We start from the raw sequence: 18,557 nt of genomic DNA, 5'->3' as shown, positions 1-18,557 counted from the left end.
TGTTTTCCATAAGACTATAGTGTTTCCCCGAAAATAAGACCATGTCTTCTTTTGATTTTTGCTCCAAAAGACACATTAGGTCTTATTTTCTGGTTAGGTCTTATTTTAGGGGAAATACGGTACTAAATGCATCCATCTGGCTGACAATCTTAACTGGGGCTTATTTTTTTTTTTATTTGCATTTATATCCCGCCCTTCTCCGAAGACTCAGGGCGGCTTACACTATGTCAAGCAATAGTCTTCATCCATTTGTATATTATATACAAAGTCAACTTATTGCCCCCAACAATCTGGGTCCTCATTTTACCTACCTTATAAAGGATGGAAGGCTGAGTCAACCTTGGGCCTGGTGGGACTTGAACCTGCAGTAATTGCAAGCAGCTGCTGTTAATAACAGACTGTCTTAGCAGTCTGAGCCACTCAGAGGCCCCTATTTTAGGGGTAGGGCTTGTATTAAGAGCATCCTGAAAAATCATGCTAGGATTTATTTTCCGGTTGGGTCTTATTTTTGGGGAAACAGGGTAGTTAAGCTATGCCTACCATTTCAGATGGCACAGAAAAACCACTGTCTCCAAAAAAACAAAAAAAACAAAACAAAAAAAACCACCCTCTTCCAAGTAGACAATCTTAGCATACAAAAAAATAATAATAATAGAGCAAAGAAAAGGCTGTACAAGAACCATTTCTTGGATCTGTTAGTTTTCTGCATGTAAAGTTTGTTTATCTGTCTGAGGTTCCTACCTGCAGCCTGATATAACACATCCAGCCATCAGTTTCTTCTGTGAAAACTCACTTATGTCCTGCAAGAATCCCATTTTTATCCATTTGGTAACTTCTCTACAGTAGATGTAACTGTTATTAGACTGTGCGTGACTTCTGCTCTCGGTTTCTTTATTTCCTGCTTCAGGTTATTGATTCCCTTCATAACTCATTTTAAGGGTCAGTTTGATACCATCTTTGCAGAGCAGCACATAATAATAATTAAAGTAAAACCTTCTGTATGCTAATTTTCTGCTCAAAAGAAATAAGAGCTTGTGAGAATTTTCAATAAAAAGAAATAAAATCATCTTTAAAGGAACAGATAGAATAGAATAGAATAGAATAGAATAGAATAGAATAGAATAGAATAGAATAGAATAGAATAGAATAGAATAGAATTTTATTGGCCAAGTGTGGTTGGACACACAAGGAATTTGTCTTGGTGCATATGCTCTCAGTGTACATAAAAGAAAAGATACGTTCATCAAGGTACAACATTTACAACACAATTGATGGTCAATATATCAATATAAATCATAAGGATTGCCAGCAACAAGTTATAGTCATACAGTCATAAGTGGAAAGAGATTGGTGATGGGAACTATGAGAAGATTAATAGTAGTGCAGATTCAGTAAATAGTTTGACAGTGTTGATGGAATTATTTGTTTAACAGAGTGATGGCCTTTGGGAAAAAACTGTTCTTGTGTCTAGTTGTTCTGGTGTGCAGTGCTCTATAGCATCATTTTGAGGGTAGGAGTTGAAACTGTTTATGTCCAGGATGCGAGGGGTCTGTAAATATTTTCACGGCCCTCTTCTTGATTCGTGCAGTATACAGTCCTCAATGGAAGGCAGGTTGGTAGCAATTATTTTTTCTGCAGTTCTAATTATCCTCTGAAGTCTGTGTTTTTCTTGTTGGGTTGCAGAACCCAACAAGAAAACCGATATTCAGCATATTTGGTTAATAATAATTTCTAATTAGGTTCTGTAACTCTCTGCCCCACACATATACATGCCTGATCCTACAGGGCCATAGGACCCCTTGAGCAATCTTTTTTTTTTTCCTCCTCCTCCAAAGCAAGTTTTATTTCTGTAGGTCACCATCTGAGAATGCTGAATGCCAGATACTAGCAAAGGTAGAGGAAATATCAAAATGAGATATATACCTGGTGATCATCAAATAGCTGATGCCTGGGTTTCCAATGACAAGCAATATGCTTTGTTGTTTTGCATCTAGATAGAAATGGATATTATATATAAATAAATCATTGCAGCTACATTACAAGGCTGGGGGAGAAAAGTGGTTTGAGTAAGGAAAAAAAATGAGGAATGATGAAAGCTGAACATTTCTTTTTTATGGATTTTAACCATTCAGATCTGTCATGCTGGATGTGGGGGAACTCAGATTCTGAGTATAACAGATGTTGATGCAGAAAACTGAATTAGTAGTTAGTTAATTGCAAAAAGACCTTTTCCCATATTTTTAAAACTGTAAATGGAAATCTTGCAAGTTAGCTGCAGGAATAAGAAGGCTTTTGAAATATATGTCTGAATTTAGTGTAGCAGGAGACCAATTTTATTTGGTGAATGAAACTAATGTAACTTAGAAATTGGTACACTGCACGCTTGTTACTGCATCTTCTTCAACCTGGAGATTTGTTAATTAACTAAATTGCAGTAATTCCATAATTACCACAGACATACTGTAATATACATCATAATTATGAAGCTGTCACATAAAAAAACCAATGGCTTTTTTTATTATTATCCCAGATCCAGGTAGTATCTCACAGGTTGCCTACTTTTCCAGCCCCTTTTTTACAGCTCCCAATATCCCAAAACTACACTGCTGAAATCTGGAGACAAATTACTGGTTATAACTGGCATAATTGTTCACTTTTTACAATGAAAGTGGGCTAAAGCAGGGGCATTACATTGTGATCACATCCATTTTACACTAAGAAAAGCCCTTCCTCAAAAAGCAAGAAAGCAAAATGAAAAATTTGACTTCTCTATTATTACTGCATTCTTCCTTTTGGCTTCTACAGACCAGAATATACACAAAAGCATATACAGTTTCCCCAGAAGCAGCCAAATTAAGAGCACAGTTTTTACAGATCAAGTTCTTGAGAACGTGTCCAATTCTTTTTAATAGGATAAGCCCAGAATGGAGCTTGTGGCTGTCCATTGGGCAGGCAACACTCCTCCATTGAATTGCATTCCTTTGGTTCTGGATGATGGTTTATAGTGACAGTGTGTCATTCTGTAAACTGTTCCACATGAGAAGATCTTATGTAGCTTCTTCTTTGGTAATACTGTACTACTAACTAGAGCATACAAAACATTTGCTAGACCAATTCTTGAATACAGCTGTCTGGAACCCACACTGCATATCGGACATAAATACAATCAAGAGAGTCCAGAGATACTTCACAAGAAGAGTCCTCCACTCCTCTGCTCGCAATAAAATACCTTATGCCACCAGACTCCAAATTTTGGGCTTAGACAACTTAGAACTATGCCAGCTTCAGTCTGACCTAAGCATAGTACATAAAATTATCTACCACAATGTCCTACCTGTCAATGACTACTTCAGCTTCAACCACAATACATGAGCAAACAATAGATACAAACTCAAAGTAAATTGCTCCAAACTCGATTGCAGAAAATATGACTTCAGTAACAGAGTGGTCAATGCCTGGAATGAACTACCTGACTCTTTAGTTTCTTCCCCAAACCCCCAGAATAAAGCTTAAACTGTCTAGTGTTGACCTCACCCTATTCCTAAGAGGGCGTGCATAAGCGCACCTGCATGCCTACCTCCCTGTCCTAATATTCCTTTTTACTTACTCTTTTCATGTATTCAAATTATGTTTATACTTTTACCTGTTATCTTATATATGATTGACAAATAAATAAATAAATACAATAACAAAACAATAGTTCTTAATCATTGATGCCTCTTCAAGGGAGCTATCAGTACTGTATGTCTGCTCCGCATATACATTGGCTTTTATCAGAATGGTATATAGTCTACCTTCCTTAAGCTCTCAGAGTAGAGTTATAGTGTTCCTGAGTACAAGGTTTTAGATAGACCTACAAACCATTTAAAACCTCATATATGGATATATAACATGATGTAGACATCTGACTCTCTCTGAGTTTAAGCAAATATGGAGTGTAAGATTGATTGATTGATTTAGAATATTGGAGCAAAATCTTGTACACCTGTGTTTTCCCTTGCCTTGCCTCCCTCTTATATCTCTGGGAGTAAGTAAGTAAATAAGTTTATTATTATAACCATGGGTCATAACATAGGAATGTCATAAACTACAATAAAATAACAATAAAACAGCGAAAATTATAAGAGAATAATAAAAGTATTATACTGCTCCTGGGAGTAGTCTAAGTCTCTTTCTAATACATCCCGTTTCCTGGGCTCAAAGCATGCATATGCATATACTATTATTGTAACAATCTCTGAACAATTTCACCAAGGTTGTCTCCATGTCTCCCCATTCTAAGTTAATGAGGGAGACAAGCAAAGTGGGCTTAAAAATTAGTGAAGACAAGACCAAGCTGATACAAGTTGGCAATGTTCAAGGCAACACTCTGCTAACATTAGGAGGGCAGGCCTTAAAATTTTGTGGAACAAAATAACTACCTTGGTAGTATCAGGGCTACAGACGGGAAAACAGAAGCAGATATGAATGCCAAATAGCTAAAGCAACTGTTGCCTTCCAACAAATGCACTCAGTATGGACCATACCCACTACAAACACATCAACCAAGATCAGAGTATTTAATGCCATTGTCATAGTGATACCTGGAAATCTATGTTAGTGATACCTGGATATCTACAAAAATAATTATTCATAAGATCAGCATCTTCCAACAATGCTGTTTCAGAAGAATCCTTCACATCTCATATCAGGACCATGTCACAAACAAGGAAATTCTACAAAGAAATAATTTCTGAAGACCGTCTGAGATAGCGACAGAATGAAGAATGTACTTTGCAGGACATGTGTTCCGCATGAATGAACAATGTCCAGCAAAAACCACAATCAATTGGATACCACCAGATGGTCAGAGAAAAAGAGGAAGGCCAAAGAAAACGTGGACCAAACATTTCAGGAAGATTTGAAAAATCTCAACCTGAAATGGAAGGATGCAGAGATTGTACTTGTGAACTGAAAATTGTGGAGTATGCTTGTAACCCAATGTGCTTAGCACAGGACCTGATGATGATATAGTCATCTAAAATGCAATGGTTTGTGAGTTTAATTCCTGGCAGAATGTCTGAATCCCATAGAAAAAAATTGGCTATATATATATCTGATGAGACCCAGTAAGAATGAAGCTGGTCATGTACTGCCTCCTGGTGGTTAATATGATATCTCAGCATGTGTGGAAACAAGAAGCATGTATGGAAACAAGTGGGACCATCAAGTGATGCTGTACTTACCATTCAGCTAGAACAAAAATTGTTCAGACAATAATCTTTCTCAAAACTAGTTTGAGGAACAGGTTAGTTTTTTTCTTTAAAAAAATACTTTTCCCAAATGCCATCACTCTGCTGAACAAATAATTCCCTCAACACTGTCAAACTAGTTACTAAGTCTGCATTACTATTAGAATAGAATAGAATAGAATAGAATAGAATAGAATAGAATAGAATAGAATAGAATAGAATAGAATAGAATAGAATAGAATAGAATTTTTTTTTATTGGCCAAGTGTGATTGGACATACAAGGAATTTGTCTTGGTGCATATGCTCTCAGTGTACATAAAAGAAAAGTTTCCTTCATCAAGGTACATTTACAACACAAATGATGGTCAATATATCAATATAAATCATAAGGATTACCAGCAACAAAATTACAGTCATACAGTCATAAGTGGAAAGAGATTGGTGATGGGAACGATGAGAAGATTAATAGTAGTACAGATTTAGTAAATAGTTTGACAGTGTTGAGGGAATTATTTGTTTAGCAGAGTGATGGCCTTCGGGAAAAAACTGTTCTTGTGTTTAGTTGTTCTGGTGTGCAGTGCTCTACAGCGTCATTTTGAGGGTAGGAGTTGCAACAGTTTATGTCCAGGATGTGAGGGATCTGTAAATATTTTCACGGCCCTCTTCTTGATTTATGCAGTATACAGGTCCTCAGTGAAAGGCAGGTTGGTAGCAATTATTTTTTCTGCAGTTCTAATTATCCTCTGAAGTCTGTGTCTTTCTTGTTGGGTTGCAGAACCGAACCAGACAGTTACAGAGGTGCAAATGACAGACTCAATAATTAATAATATTAATCTTCTTAACGCTCCTATCACCCATCTCCTCCCACTTATGACTGTATGACTGTAACTTTGTTGCTGGTATCCTTACGATTTATATTGACTGTTTCCTGATATGATTTGATTGCTTATTTGTTCCCAATGACTATCATTAAGTGTTGTACCTTATGATTCTTGACGTATGTATCTTTTCTTTTATGTACACTGAGAGCATATACACCAAGAAAAAATCCTTGTGTGTCCAATCACACGTGGCCAATAAAGAATTCTATTCTGTTTTGTTTTGTTTTGTTTTGTTTTGTTTTGTTTTGTTTGTTTTGTTCCGTTCCGTTCCATTCCGTTCCGTTCCGTTCCATTCCATTCCATTCCATTCTACTTGCCTGCTCTTTCAAAAGAGGCTATTTTGAAAATATATCTTCAGACTTTCTTTTGTCGCAGTTACTTCTTTTCCCCATCACAATCCTTAGAAAGGATTCTAAGACTGCTGGCTCACAAGGCCAGCAAAGCAAAGCAAAACTTTCATCTGTGTAAACAGCTATATTTCATCACAACAGTGGTATCCTTTCCCAAGCCAAATTTAAATCCTTCCAATGCAACTATCATAACCCAAGAGAACAATAGCTTGCTAGCCCTCGAAGCAAGCAAGGTCAAAAAAACAAGCATGGCAGGAACTCCAGGAATATTCTTTATTACTGTAGGATAAAGTCATGTTTCTCTTTTTTATTTTGACAACTTTATGAGATTTCAGAAAGGTATAATATACAAAGAACAAAAAAAAAGCGGGGGGAAGAGAGAGGAAAGCGGGGAAGATACAAAGTTAGGGATACAGACAAGAAGGGGAAAGAATACAGTATAGGAAAAAATAACTTCCAATTTTCTTCAGTACAGATGCAAGCATGGAATATATTAACTCTTTGAGCTAGAATAAATACCGTCCATCTATAATCATAAACATTTCTAGTCCAAGCCCAAAGTTAAAATGTATTTCTTTCAGTTTCAAGGAAAAGTCCAAAAGTGGTTTCCATGTATAAGGATAGTGCTGTGTGTCTTAATCTTAGCAATTTTAAGGCAAGTAGTTTTTAGCTCCAAGAATACTGGTTGCTACTGAGAGTCTGTTTCCTATGATGGTGGGGGGATTCTCGGAGGTGAAATGCAGGCGAGCTAAAAGTTGCAAAATTGGGAAACTTTGGGATAGAATAACAGCAGAGGTAGGTTTCAGCAGGTTCTGACCAGTTCTGGAGAACCAGTAGTGGAAATTGTGAGTAGTTCAGCGAACTGGTAGTAAAAATTCTGACTGGCCTTGCCCCCATCTATTCTCTGCCTCCCAAGTCCCAGCTGATCGGAGGAAATGGGGACTTTTGCTGTAATCTTTCCTTGGAGTGGGGAGGGAACAGAGATTTTACAGTATCTTTCCCTTGCCACGCCCACCAAGTCACGCCCACAGAACCAGTAGTAAAAAAATTTGAAACCCACCACTGAATAAAAGGCTCCTGAAAGCCTGTCAGAGTTTCTCTCTGCCCCATGTTAATATCAAACAAAACCAAGCTAGGATTAGTTTGAGTGACTCTTCATGCTTTCTATAGTCTCAGGAAAAATTGTTATCTTTTCTCCTCCCTTAATGATTCACTGCTCTCTTTCCCCTTCCCAAGGTCAGAACTCAGAGAACTAAGTCTTTTGCCAGTTGAATATGGGTGGGTGTAGGATCCAAACTGATAAGAAACCAATGTTTTAGGACCTAAGGGGGTGATAATCTTAAGAAATATCTCTGAACTGGAACCCTGTACAGAAACATGTCTCTGTTATTATTCTATTATATGAGGGTGTATAGTGCTATTTTCAATTATCACAATATGCCATTCACTATGGTGGGAACCCATCTAGCTTTTCAGCCCCAACAATCCTGTCTTCCAGGCTTAAGATATTCCTCTTTACTTGTTCCGATATAGCTGAAAAAAAAAGATAAGCCATGTCTGGATTTATGACCAATCCTTATACCATGCTTAAACTTATCTTTGATTTGTCAAAACAAGCTAGAATGTCCTGGCAGCAATCCAAGAAAATTTCTTTCCAAGTTTCAAATACAGTGATTGCTTAGAATCCAACTCATAAAAACAGGCTCCATTCTTCGATAGCTGACATTTATTTCTGGATGTTTTAGAAATGATAACACACCGATTCCAAAAGGTCACATCTAACACATACAAACACATACAATAATATTTCATTTTGATCTTCTCTCACTAGTTAATAAAGTTCTTTGCTCCTCAAACTCCTCACCAGAGACCACTGTAGAAGCTGAACCATCAGCCTAAATTAATGTTTGATTTTTTTATTTATTCTTATTTCCACATTATAATTCTAGCTAATTCTGTAGAAATGTCATTTCTTTAAATTATTATACTACAAATAATTGCTTGAAAGCATTTTATTTCACAAGCACTTATCTTCTGCTATCTAGTCACGCGGTGCACAAACTCAATACTAAATTATCTCAGATTGGGATGATCAATACATTTATTCATTTTAGAGAAATACAAGTGGTCCTCGACGTACGACTACAATTCAGCCCCAAATTTCTGTTGTTAAGTGAGACATTGGTTAAGTTAGTTTTGCCCCATTTTATGACTTTTTTTGCCACAGCTGTTAAGTGAATCACTGCAGTTGAAAGTTAGAAACTTGGTTGTTAAGTGAATCTGGCTTCCCCAGTCACTTTGCGTGTCAGGTTGCAAAAGGTGATCACATGACCTTGGGGTACAGCAGCAGTCATAAATATGATCCAGTTGCCAAGCATCTCAATTTTGATCATGGTCATGGGGATGCTAGAACGTCATAACTGTGAGACATGGCCATAACTGTGAAAAATGGTCACATTTTTCAATGCCGTTGTAACTTTGAACGGGACGCAGTGGCTCAGTGGCTAAGACACTGAGCTTGTCAATTGAAAGGTCGGCAGTTCAGAGGTTTGAATCCCTAGCGCTGCGTAACAGGGTGAGCTCCTGTTGCTTGTCCCAGCTTCTGTCAATCTAGCAGTTCAAAAGCATGTAAAAAATACAAATAGAAAAATAGGGACCACCTTTGATGGGAAGGTAACAGCATTCTGTGCGCCTTTGGCATTTAGTCATGCCGGCCACATGACCATGGAGATGTATTTGAACAACGCTGGCTCTTTGGCTTTGAAATGGAGATGAGCACCGCCCCCTAGAGTTGGGAATGACTAGCATATATGTGCGAGGGGAACCTTTACTTTTACCTTTAACTTTGAATAATCACTAAACAAATTGTTGTAAGTCAAGAACTACCTGTACAATGCAATGGGATGTCATCTGTAGCGCCCCTTGACATCTTCCAAGAAAATGCAGCTTTGGGGATCCTCATTAACCCGTCTAAGAATCCAGAAGTTTTAGTTCCAGTGTGTATAGATGGCAACACAAGGGGAATGCTTTAATGTGTATGGAATCCATGCATTAATTGGGTATTTTATGTCTGAACACATGCATTATCAGAAAGTAAAACTAGATTCTGATCCACAGCCCAAGTACTTTCCAAAAACACAAACAGGAATAAGCCTGTCAGAATACCTGACCTGGTTCCCATCTTGTAAGGGGCATGAGAGGAAGGGAATTGTTATTACAAACCTGATATGTAGCAAACAGCTTTCTTGGGACTCCTTTTTACAAACCAATCTTTCTGGTGCACAATTCCTAAAGGCAATTTATTAATGTAATTGAGAAATTAAAGGTTGAAATGGCAACTAGCTGCTTCTGGATAATTAGGAGTCCTTGTCCTTGTTTTGCAAACACAATTGTGTGGACCTTAAGATCAGGTATGCAAGTAATGCAGACAATTCAAAGCATATACATAGAGATCTAAGAGTGAATTGAAAGGTTGACTCAGCCTTCCATCCTTTATAAGGTAGGTAAAATGAGGACCCAGATTGTTGGGGGGGCAATAAGTTGACTTTGTAAAAATATACAAATAGAATGAGACTATTGCCTTATACACTGTAAGCCGCCCTGAGTCTTCGGAGAAGGGCGGGGTATAAATGTAAACAAAAAAAAAATAGCAAAGTGAATGTTATAGGTGAAGTACTGTTGGGACACTTTACAGTGAGAACTGATCTGTTCACTTTGGATTACAGTCCTGAAGCAACTGCTCCATTGTTTCAGCAATCTCCACTTGTCTAAACAAACAGGAACTCCATCTGAAGAAGTTATAGACAACTACTTAGAAAAAGAACACTTTTTGAATTGCTAATGCTGCTGACTGTAAAATTTAAATGCATTAAAATATTTTTTTCCCCCCAATGTTGTTTTCCTTCTTTCTCTCTCCTTTTTACACACTCTTCCCCCAATACACACATACTTTTTCAGGCACTTGCCACACCTTCACTCACTCTGTCTTTTCAAGTTGTCTGGAATATGGATTTCCTAAAAATCTGACAATAACCTGACATGGTGATAATTTTCTAAGCTATGTTGCTCATGTCAAATTATTCAACATCTGTCTTCATGTTCCTACAAAAATTAGCATAAGATAGTGGTTTCTGATGACACCTCTAGTGAAATATTTTGACTCCTACCAGTAAGTTGCAAACAACCTGTCAGGTGGATAATGTCAGGTTCCCAGTCCTGCATACTAAGATGGCTCTGTGAGTTGTTTGGGGGTTGTATGAAATGGTCTAAATGCTGGGTTCAGGGATTAAAAAGGGCAAGGACAATTACACTGAAGAGAAGCATCAGCCAGGCAGGAAACATGACTCCTGTGCAGCAACAGCAGGAAAGCTAGAATCCACATTGGATGTTAGGCATTTTGGTCCACAGAAATTTTAAAAAGCTGTTAGAAACAAAAAGGAAAAGTTGCAAAGATGGATTTCTGTGAGTGAAATTAAAATGACATGGGCTTGTGGCAAGAGGTACAGAAAAACTGGAAAAACAGTTATGGAGCACCAAAACTCACTTAGGAATTTTACTGCTCTAAGATAAGGCTGGTTTCCCCAGAAATTACATAGTCATTATCAAATAGGCAAGGAATGCTAATGGAACACAGGACAAAGGAAAATAATTTATTAAGAAGGAATATTATTTAACAGATGGTCAGTCCATTGGGATCTCTTCAAGCTAGGAAAGTGACAATTTTCATGAGAACAAGAAGAAGCAAGATCTATGAAAGTTGCTTTAAAGGGAAGGACGGTTAAATAGCATGTAATCAATAAGGCAAAGGTAAAGGCCTCGCACATACGTGCTAGTCGTTGCCGACTTTAGGGGGCGGTGCTCATCTCCGTTTCAAAGCCGAAGAGCCAGAGCTGTCCAAAGACGTCTCCGTGGTCATATGGCTGGCATGACTCAACGCCAAAGGCGCACGAAACGCTGTTACCTTCCCACCAAAGGTGGCCTCTATTTTTTCTACTTGCATTGTTACGTGCATTCGAAACTGCTAGATTGGCAGAAGCTGGGACAAGTAACAGGAGCTCACCCCGTTGCACGGCAGCACTAGGAAACACATTTCATCCTGTTTTAAAGCAACACAGCAGTACCAGTTGATATCCCTAGATTTGGGGATGCCCTTCATCCTCCAGGTGATTCCTCAGTAGAGGAAGAGTAGAGTGGTCTTTAGAACAGGGATCTCCAACCTTGGCAACTTTAAGATTTGTGGACTTCAACTCCCAGAATTCTGGGAGTTGAAGTCCACAAGTCTTAAAGTTGCCAAGGTTGGAGACCCCTGCTTTAAAACAGAAGAGGTTTTAAAGAATTCCCTACTAGAGAAAACCTTGACCCTCCACTACCAGCTCAATTTACTGGAGTTACCAATTAATATTTTGCCCTAGTGAATCTTTAACATCTATTAACACCTGCACATCAAGCTGCTGAAAGTACCACAATGAAGCTTGCCAAAAGATCGAAACCCCAGCCCTATCAGTGTGAAGTTAAAACTTGAAGGAACAGAGGACTCTTCAGTTGAATGGCACGATAAACCACGGTGGTTAAAAAGAAAGCAATAGTATAGTCTCTCCTCAACCTGACTCCCAGGACGTTAAAGTAAAAGAAGAGTATTTCGCTATACACCTTGCCAAGTTCAAAAATACAGTACCGACTCCATAGTCTTAGAAAGTGGGGAATCATTCACTAAGCCAAATTTTTCCCGCTCTTTTCTCTCGTCAGCAGTGAAGAATAGCTCCTGCTGTGCATATTCTGTCTGCTTTCCAAGTCGACAATAACTACAGCTTCCCCTGTAAGATTTCTGTTTGACTGTTCATGAAGGATGCAGCCAAATGCGTTCTTTTGAAGCTCCCCCCTTCGGCTTCTTCTTCTTTTTTCCCTGGAAGATTCCTTGAAGATTTGCTGTTTGCACGAGGACAATGATGGGGAATTGCCAGCCGCTGAGCCTTTTCCTCAGTGCACTGAGAGAAAGTTGGGCTGTCAGCAGGTCCATGTTAGCAGTAAAACACTCCTATCAATGCTTGTTGAATCCTCCTTCTAAGGTAAATAAAACAACAGTCCAGCTTCTATAGTTCCAAACAGAACAGCCCTCTCCTCACAAGATTTATTTTGTGAGCTTTAAAATACCATTTCTCCCCTCCTATATACATATTAATTCCAAGATAAAATGTATCTGCAATCTTGATATTTGTCTGGGAAAACAAGAGTATTTCCTTTCTCCCAAATCCCCTTTTTTTCCACTCATCTCCAATACCTATTTCAACCCATGTTTAAATTTAAATAGGTATTTTAATTTCCTTATTTTTATATATATATATATATATATATATATATATATATATATATATATATGTATGTATGTATGTATGTATGTATGTATGTATGTATGTATGTATGTATATATAATTCATCTGATGCTTAGGATATTTTGCTACAGAGATACTTTCCATGGCTGAACAATCTTTATATGCTTTATGCATATGGACAAGTGTAATATGAGGAAAGTTTCCAAAGATCTTTTCATAATTCCCACTTTTCTAATAAATAATTAGAGTTGATATCAATATATCATTTCGCTAACACAGTACAATCTAGTTTTGGCAGATAACCATTACTGGCATGAAAATCCAGATGTGTCGCCCTCCAGTTCATCCAGAATCAAGAGTTCTGTCTCTGAACTGTCACTATTCACTGCAAGTTCTGTCTCTAAAATATAGCCCACTCTGTCAATCACAGCCTTTAAAAACATTACAGAATTCTCAACTATCCAAAATAAGAGGTTATGGGGGAAAAACAATGAAAAGAGTTTTTTCTGTCTGATGTGTGTGTAATTTTTTTAGTCATTTATTTCTCTCCCAGGAGTCATTTTCATCAAAACTGTAACCCGCCAGGGCCAGCTGACAAAATCTTGCGGCCTACTGCAGAATAACAAATAGTGCCCACTCCAATTAAGATGTGGAATACCTAAGGTCAGCCCAAGTGTTTTGTGGCAAGTAAGCCAAACAGGGCTTCCCTTCCTGAGAGTAAAAACACAGTAAAGATACATTAGATTTATTGCTCATTCACAATACTCAAATCCAGGCGCCTAGCAAAACTGCAACACACTGTTCAATAGAAGAGCCGGTCCTGATTTATTTGCCACTTTAAATCTCTTCCTATGGGAGCCCTATTAGATGGCAAGTCATTCATGCAGAACAGTTTGTTTTGTAGTGGACAAGGGATTTTGTTTAACTTTTCTTCAGGGTTACATAAAACGGCATTCTGTGACCTCGGCAAAGTATGAAGCAGCCCGTGCTGAAAAAAGGATAGGAATTAAATTATACAAGAGATCTGTTAACATAAATAGGATATAGATAGGATATAATTTTTTGATTGGCCAAGTGTGATTTGACACACAAGGAATTTGTCTTGGTGATGAGCTACTTCATATGCACATGTGAACTTGGCCATGGAAGACAAGTATTGTCAGAGAGTCTTTTTTTTTATTATTTACATTTATATCCCGCCCTTCTCCGAAGACTCAGGGCGGCTTACAGTGTGTAAGGCAATAGTCTCATTCTATTTGTATATTTACAAAGTCAACTTATTGCCCCCCCAACAATCTGGGTCCTCATTTTACCTACCTTATAAAGGATGGAAGGCTGAGTCAACCTTGGGCCTGGTGGGACTAGAACCTGCAGTAATTGCAGGCTGCTGTGTTTTAATAACAGGCTTCTTACAGCCTGAGCCACCATTGGCAGGTTCTCCTTCACAGCTATGGTGCGTTAGGGAAGGGGTATGTGTGCAATTTTTTTGGTAGCCAGCTTAAGTTTGTCCTTTTGGTAAAGATGGATGGAATCATCTAACAAAGGAAAGGAAGATTATGAAAAGACTCAGACTTTGTTTGGTCATCGTGTCAAAGATCAATTTATATAGCTAGCTTTTTCAGGTTCTTCTCAGCCTGTGGTCCAAGTCCTTCTCTTAGCACAAATCTAATTTGTTCCATCCATTCTGATTAAATGTGGGAGCTGCCTTTTATAAAAGTCCACAATAGGTAAATCATCTAGATTAATGTGATTTAACCTGACATTTGATTATTAGATTATATTTACAGTTTTCATGACAAGGTATACAAGGACCCCTTCTTAGCTTTCTTTTATAACCATTATGGTATGTAATGTAATGTAATGCCTAGGTGGGAGAATATACTGATGCATAACAGTTCACAAAATTTCCAGGGTCACAAGGGTCAACCACTAAGAACATCAAATTCTCATATCACATTCAGCTCAAAACTACAGCTGCAGCTCAAATTTAGTGAGGGAGTAGGAGAGGGCAGGACTCTGTAATTCTAGATTAGATTTTTCTTCCAAAGCAAAAAGCTGTAGTTCAACATTGCACAAAACATTAATAGCTCCCTCTTCAGAAACTAAAATAATTAGCAGTGGCTAAAAACTGCTTTGGAAAAAGAACTGCAGATGGTTGACCATGGAAAGTTTGTGGAATACTGATTCTACTCATCTGAACCACAATTAAAGATATAGTTGCAAATTAAAATGGTTTTATTCTCTCCATAAGCCATTAAAAGAAAAAAAGAGAAGACAAATAACAGTTGAAGGAGCAAATAACCCCTGTTGATTAAATAATAAACTGTACTGTATTGCATCTTTTTCTGTTTGATTTTTCTGCATATTCTGCCCCTCCCTCCTTCTGTGTCTGATATACCAGAGTTGTTATTTTATTTTTATTTTATTTATTTATTTTTGTCACAACATCATATAAAAAGGATTATATAGTATATAAACATATATATGAGTAAATATTAGGAGGTATAAGCATCAATATATATATATATATAGGAAGAAGAAAAGAAAAAAAAACAATAGGACAGGAACGGTAGGCACATTTGTGCGCTTATGCACGCCCCTTATGGTCCTCTTAGGAATGGGGTGAGGTCAATAGTAGAAAGTTTTTGGTTGAAGCTTTTAGGATTATGGGAAGAGACCACAGAGTCAGGTAAAGTATTCCAAGCACTGATGATTCTGTTACAGAAGTCATATTTTCTGCAATCTAGATTAAAGCGGTTAACATTAAGTTTAAATCTGTTGGTTGCTCTTGTATTGTTGCAATTAAAGCTGAAGTAGTCTTTAACAGGAAGGACATTACAATAGATGATTCTTATGTTATGCTAAACATCTACAGATAGGAAGAAATGCAAAGACAAAGATCTAGACATGAAAGAAAGAGGAGAAGGGGCCAAGTTCATTAAGAACTAAGAGTCAGAAATAAGTCTGAAAGAATACAGTCAAGTATGAAAATTGGCAGCCTTAAAAGACCCTGAAGAGGCCTGAGAATAGAAAACCAGACCACTAGTTCTGCTTGGACTGCAACAGTCAAGCTAATTAAAAATAAAAAGTTTGGCTGGAAGCATATAAAATACCCATGGGGATGTGAAAACCTGCACACACAACATTTCTTTTGTAACCAAGACATTACATACCCCATCTCACTTCTCTGGGGCATGTCTTGTAATTTCCCTCTAGGTTTTTAATCTCTCCCCCATATCTCCCTTCTTATCAGGCATTGGGGGAGGGGGATAAGAGACAAAACAGAACAATATTGAAAGCAAATAACTGAAATTGACAATTGTAGCCCCAGTGGATGGAGAGGAGAATAATCTATTCCCTTTTATTTTTATTTTCCTTTTCTGCATCATTAAAATGACTGCAAAGGCTTTAGCTGTATTGTGGTGGGGGTGGGGACTACAATCTTAATGGAAAGGTTATCCATTGGAAAACCATCTGAACTGTAGGTTGATCCCCATTAAGTTCTAGATAAGGCTTAGGATCCTTAACTTTTCTACCTGCAGGGGTGGAGAGAAAGGGGAGTTTGGAGAACTTGATTTCACAGCTATGGATAAACAAGGCTGCTGTTCAAAAGAGCAAGATGTTATTATGCCTTAGGAAGCTGAAGTCTTCACCACGCACTACACAAAAGCAAAAGGCGGGATTGAAGAGAGACACTGCTCTAGTCCATCCTTGGCATCTGGAGGAGACAAGCATGTGTCACACTGCCTTGCCTTTACACTGCCAAGGGATAAATAATCTTGTGTTTCTTCTTGGGGTACTCCTGACAAGCGTGTCAGCTGTTTCTGTGCCAAGTTGGCCGTTCCTGTGTGTGAAGGAGCATCCTTTTGAAAGCGGGATACCAACCTGTTCCCTAACTCTGTGGAACGGATCTCCTTCCCAACCCTCGATAAAAAGGGGATCTTTTTAAAAAGTGGCAGGAAAAGTGAGGTGGGGAGGGACAACGAGGACAGCGTGATCCACGAAAACTACCGTACTAAAGATTCCTTATTGCCTTTTTAATCTTTCATTCCAAGTATCGCTCCAACCATTACGCTCGGTCTGCAGGCGGGAATGCTCTTTTCTACTCCCGCGCCCGCTCCTGTCCAACGCCAGCCTTCAGCCTTTCCCGTTGCTCCCCAAGCTCCTCTCTCCACTCCCGGGAGTAGCAAAAGGGGCGGGAGGGGGCGGGTGGCGATCCCAGCAGCAACAGTGCCCGTGCATGCGCTGTGCTGTTTTGCGGAGCTCGCTCCGTCCCGCTTCATTTTAAATTCTCCAGAGCTCAGTGACGACTGGACCGGGACGCCTTTCTCGCGAGCCGGAGGCAATGCTCCCCCCCCCCGGCTTCGAATCACACCTCCCGCCGCCTCGTGGCAGAAAGGGAACGGGTCCTTCTTCCAGGCATAATTGGCCTCTTTCTCCTCCTCCCCCCCCGCCCCAAGATCGGAAGGTATCTTAGGAGCTGTGTGTGTGGGGGGGGGGACCCGTTTGCCCCCTCTAGGTTCTTCAAGCGTAACAACCCTCTTTTGAAACGAAACGCGTGTCGACAAGTAAATCCATATTGGCAAAGGAGGAAAGGATTAGCGGGTCATTTTAGTAACGGAATGGGCGATCCAAAAAAGAGGACAGGCACAGGAAAGGACCGAAGGAAGGAAGTGGGGAGGGGGGACCGGCCAGCTTTGTCTCCCCAAAGATCAGCAGAAGCTAGAGACGCACGAATGGCCCACCGGCTCTTAAAGGGCGCCTTTTCTGCTTGGGAACAACAAGTTGGTTTGTTTCCACCGAACGGAATCTCGCAGCTTCGAATCTCTTTTTTTCCAAGGTTTTTTTTAAAGAAGATGTTATTTTTAAATAACATCTCCAGTCTCCTAAATCATAGGAGGGTCGGGGTTGGAGGAGAGGAACGGCGGCAAAGTCACCGCGGCAAGAGATTATTACAAAGTAGCTGGATGGGGGTTGCAGCGGGAACTTCCCCACCCTTAATTCTACCCACGATCGTTTACTTTCTTTCGCCGCAGGTGCTTTTTGAAAACAAACACCCCCAAAACTTTGATCCGATTATACAGCCCAGCTCTCCAATCCCTACTTCCCTTCCTCCCTCCCCCCCCAAAAGCTCACCCTTTTATTTCCTGCGAAGACGAAAACTACCATGCCTCTTACCATAGACCCCTTGTCCCCTGATGTACACCGGGACCAGCGACAGGAATAAAAGCCACAGAGTCTCCATCTTCAAGACAGAACCTTCATAGCCAGCGAAGAATAGAAGCCAGACCCAAAGGCAACCCAGACAGCCTCAGATGGTGGATCCGTATTAAAAAAAAGGCGAGGAGCGTAAAAATCCCAGTTGTTGGTACCCCACTTTCCGCGGCCTCGAAACAGGGGGAAGGATGAAGCTCCGGAGAAAAGCAGCGGCCGGCCACGGAGGCGTTGCTCAGCCCGGCTGGCGAACTCGACTCAGCCAATCTGCCTCCCGGGAAGCTCGCGCTCTCCTCCGAACAGACGCGCACACAAGGCAGCAGTCGGAACCGAGTGAAACAGCCCCCCTCCCCAGACCCGGAGTTGCGGGGAGGGAGGGGGAAAGAAAGGTGTGTTCGCGTGTGGGTATGGGAGGGGGAGCAGGCAAGTCAGGGGTCTCGTTGCCCCGTCCTCTTCTTCCCAAGCTCCGAGAAGAAAATAAACACAGCCTCACTCACTCACGCCCAGATGCACGGGAGGGAGGGAGTGGGGAATAAATGAAGGGTGGCGTT

At 39.6% G+C, this 18,557-nt stretch overlaps 1 protein-coding gene across 1 annotated transcript in view; it reads right to left on the bottom strand.

The window, feature by feature from the left end:
- MDGA1 (MAM domain containing glycosylphosphatidylinositol anchor 1) overlaps window positions 1-18,075 on the bottom strand; it is a 348,213-nt gene extending 330,138 nt beyond the window's left edge. Inside the window, exon 1 of the mRNA XM_058178574.1 lies at window positions 17,971-18,075. Coding sequence (XP_058034557.1) covers window positions 17,971-18,037 — 67 coding nt within the window. The 5' untranslated portion in view covers window positions 18,038-18,075. The remainder of the gene's footprint in view (window positions 1-17,970) is intronic.
- Window positions 18,076-18,557: the final 482 nt, after the last annotated feature.

The sequence above is a fragment of the Ahaetulla prasina genome, chromosome 1, assembly GCF_028640845.1.
Source record: "Ahaetulla prasina isolate Xishuangbanna chromosome 1, ASM2864084v1, whole genome shotgun sequence".
Taxonomy (NCBI): Eukaryota; Metazoa; Chordata; class Lepidosauria; order Squamata; family Colubridae; genus Ahaetulla; species Ahaetulla prasina.
This window is presented reverse-complemented; position numbering and strand designations above follow the sequence as displayed.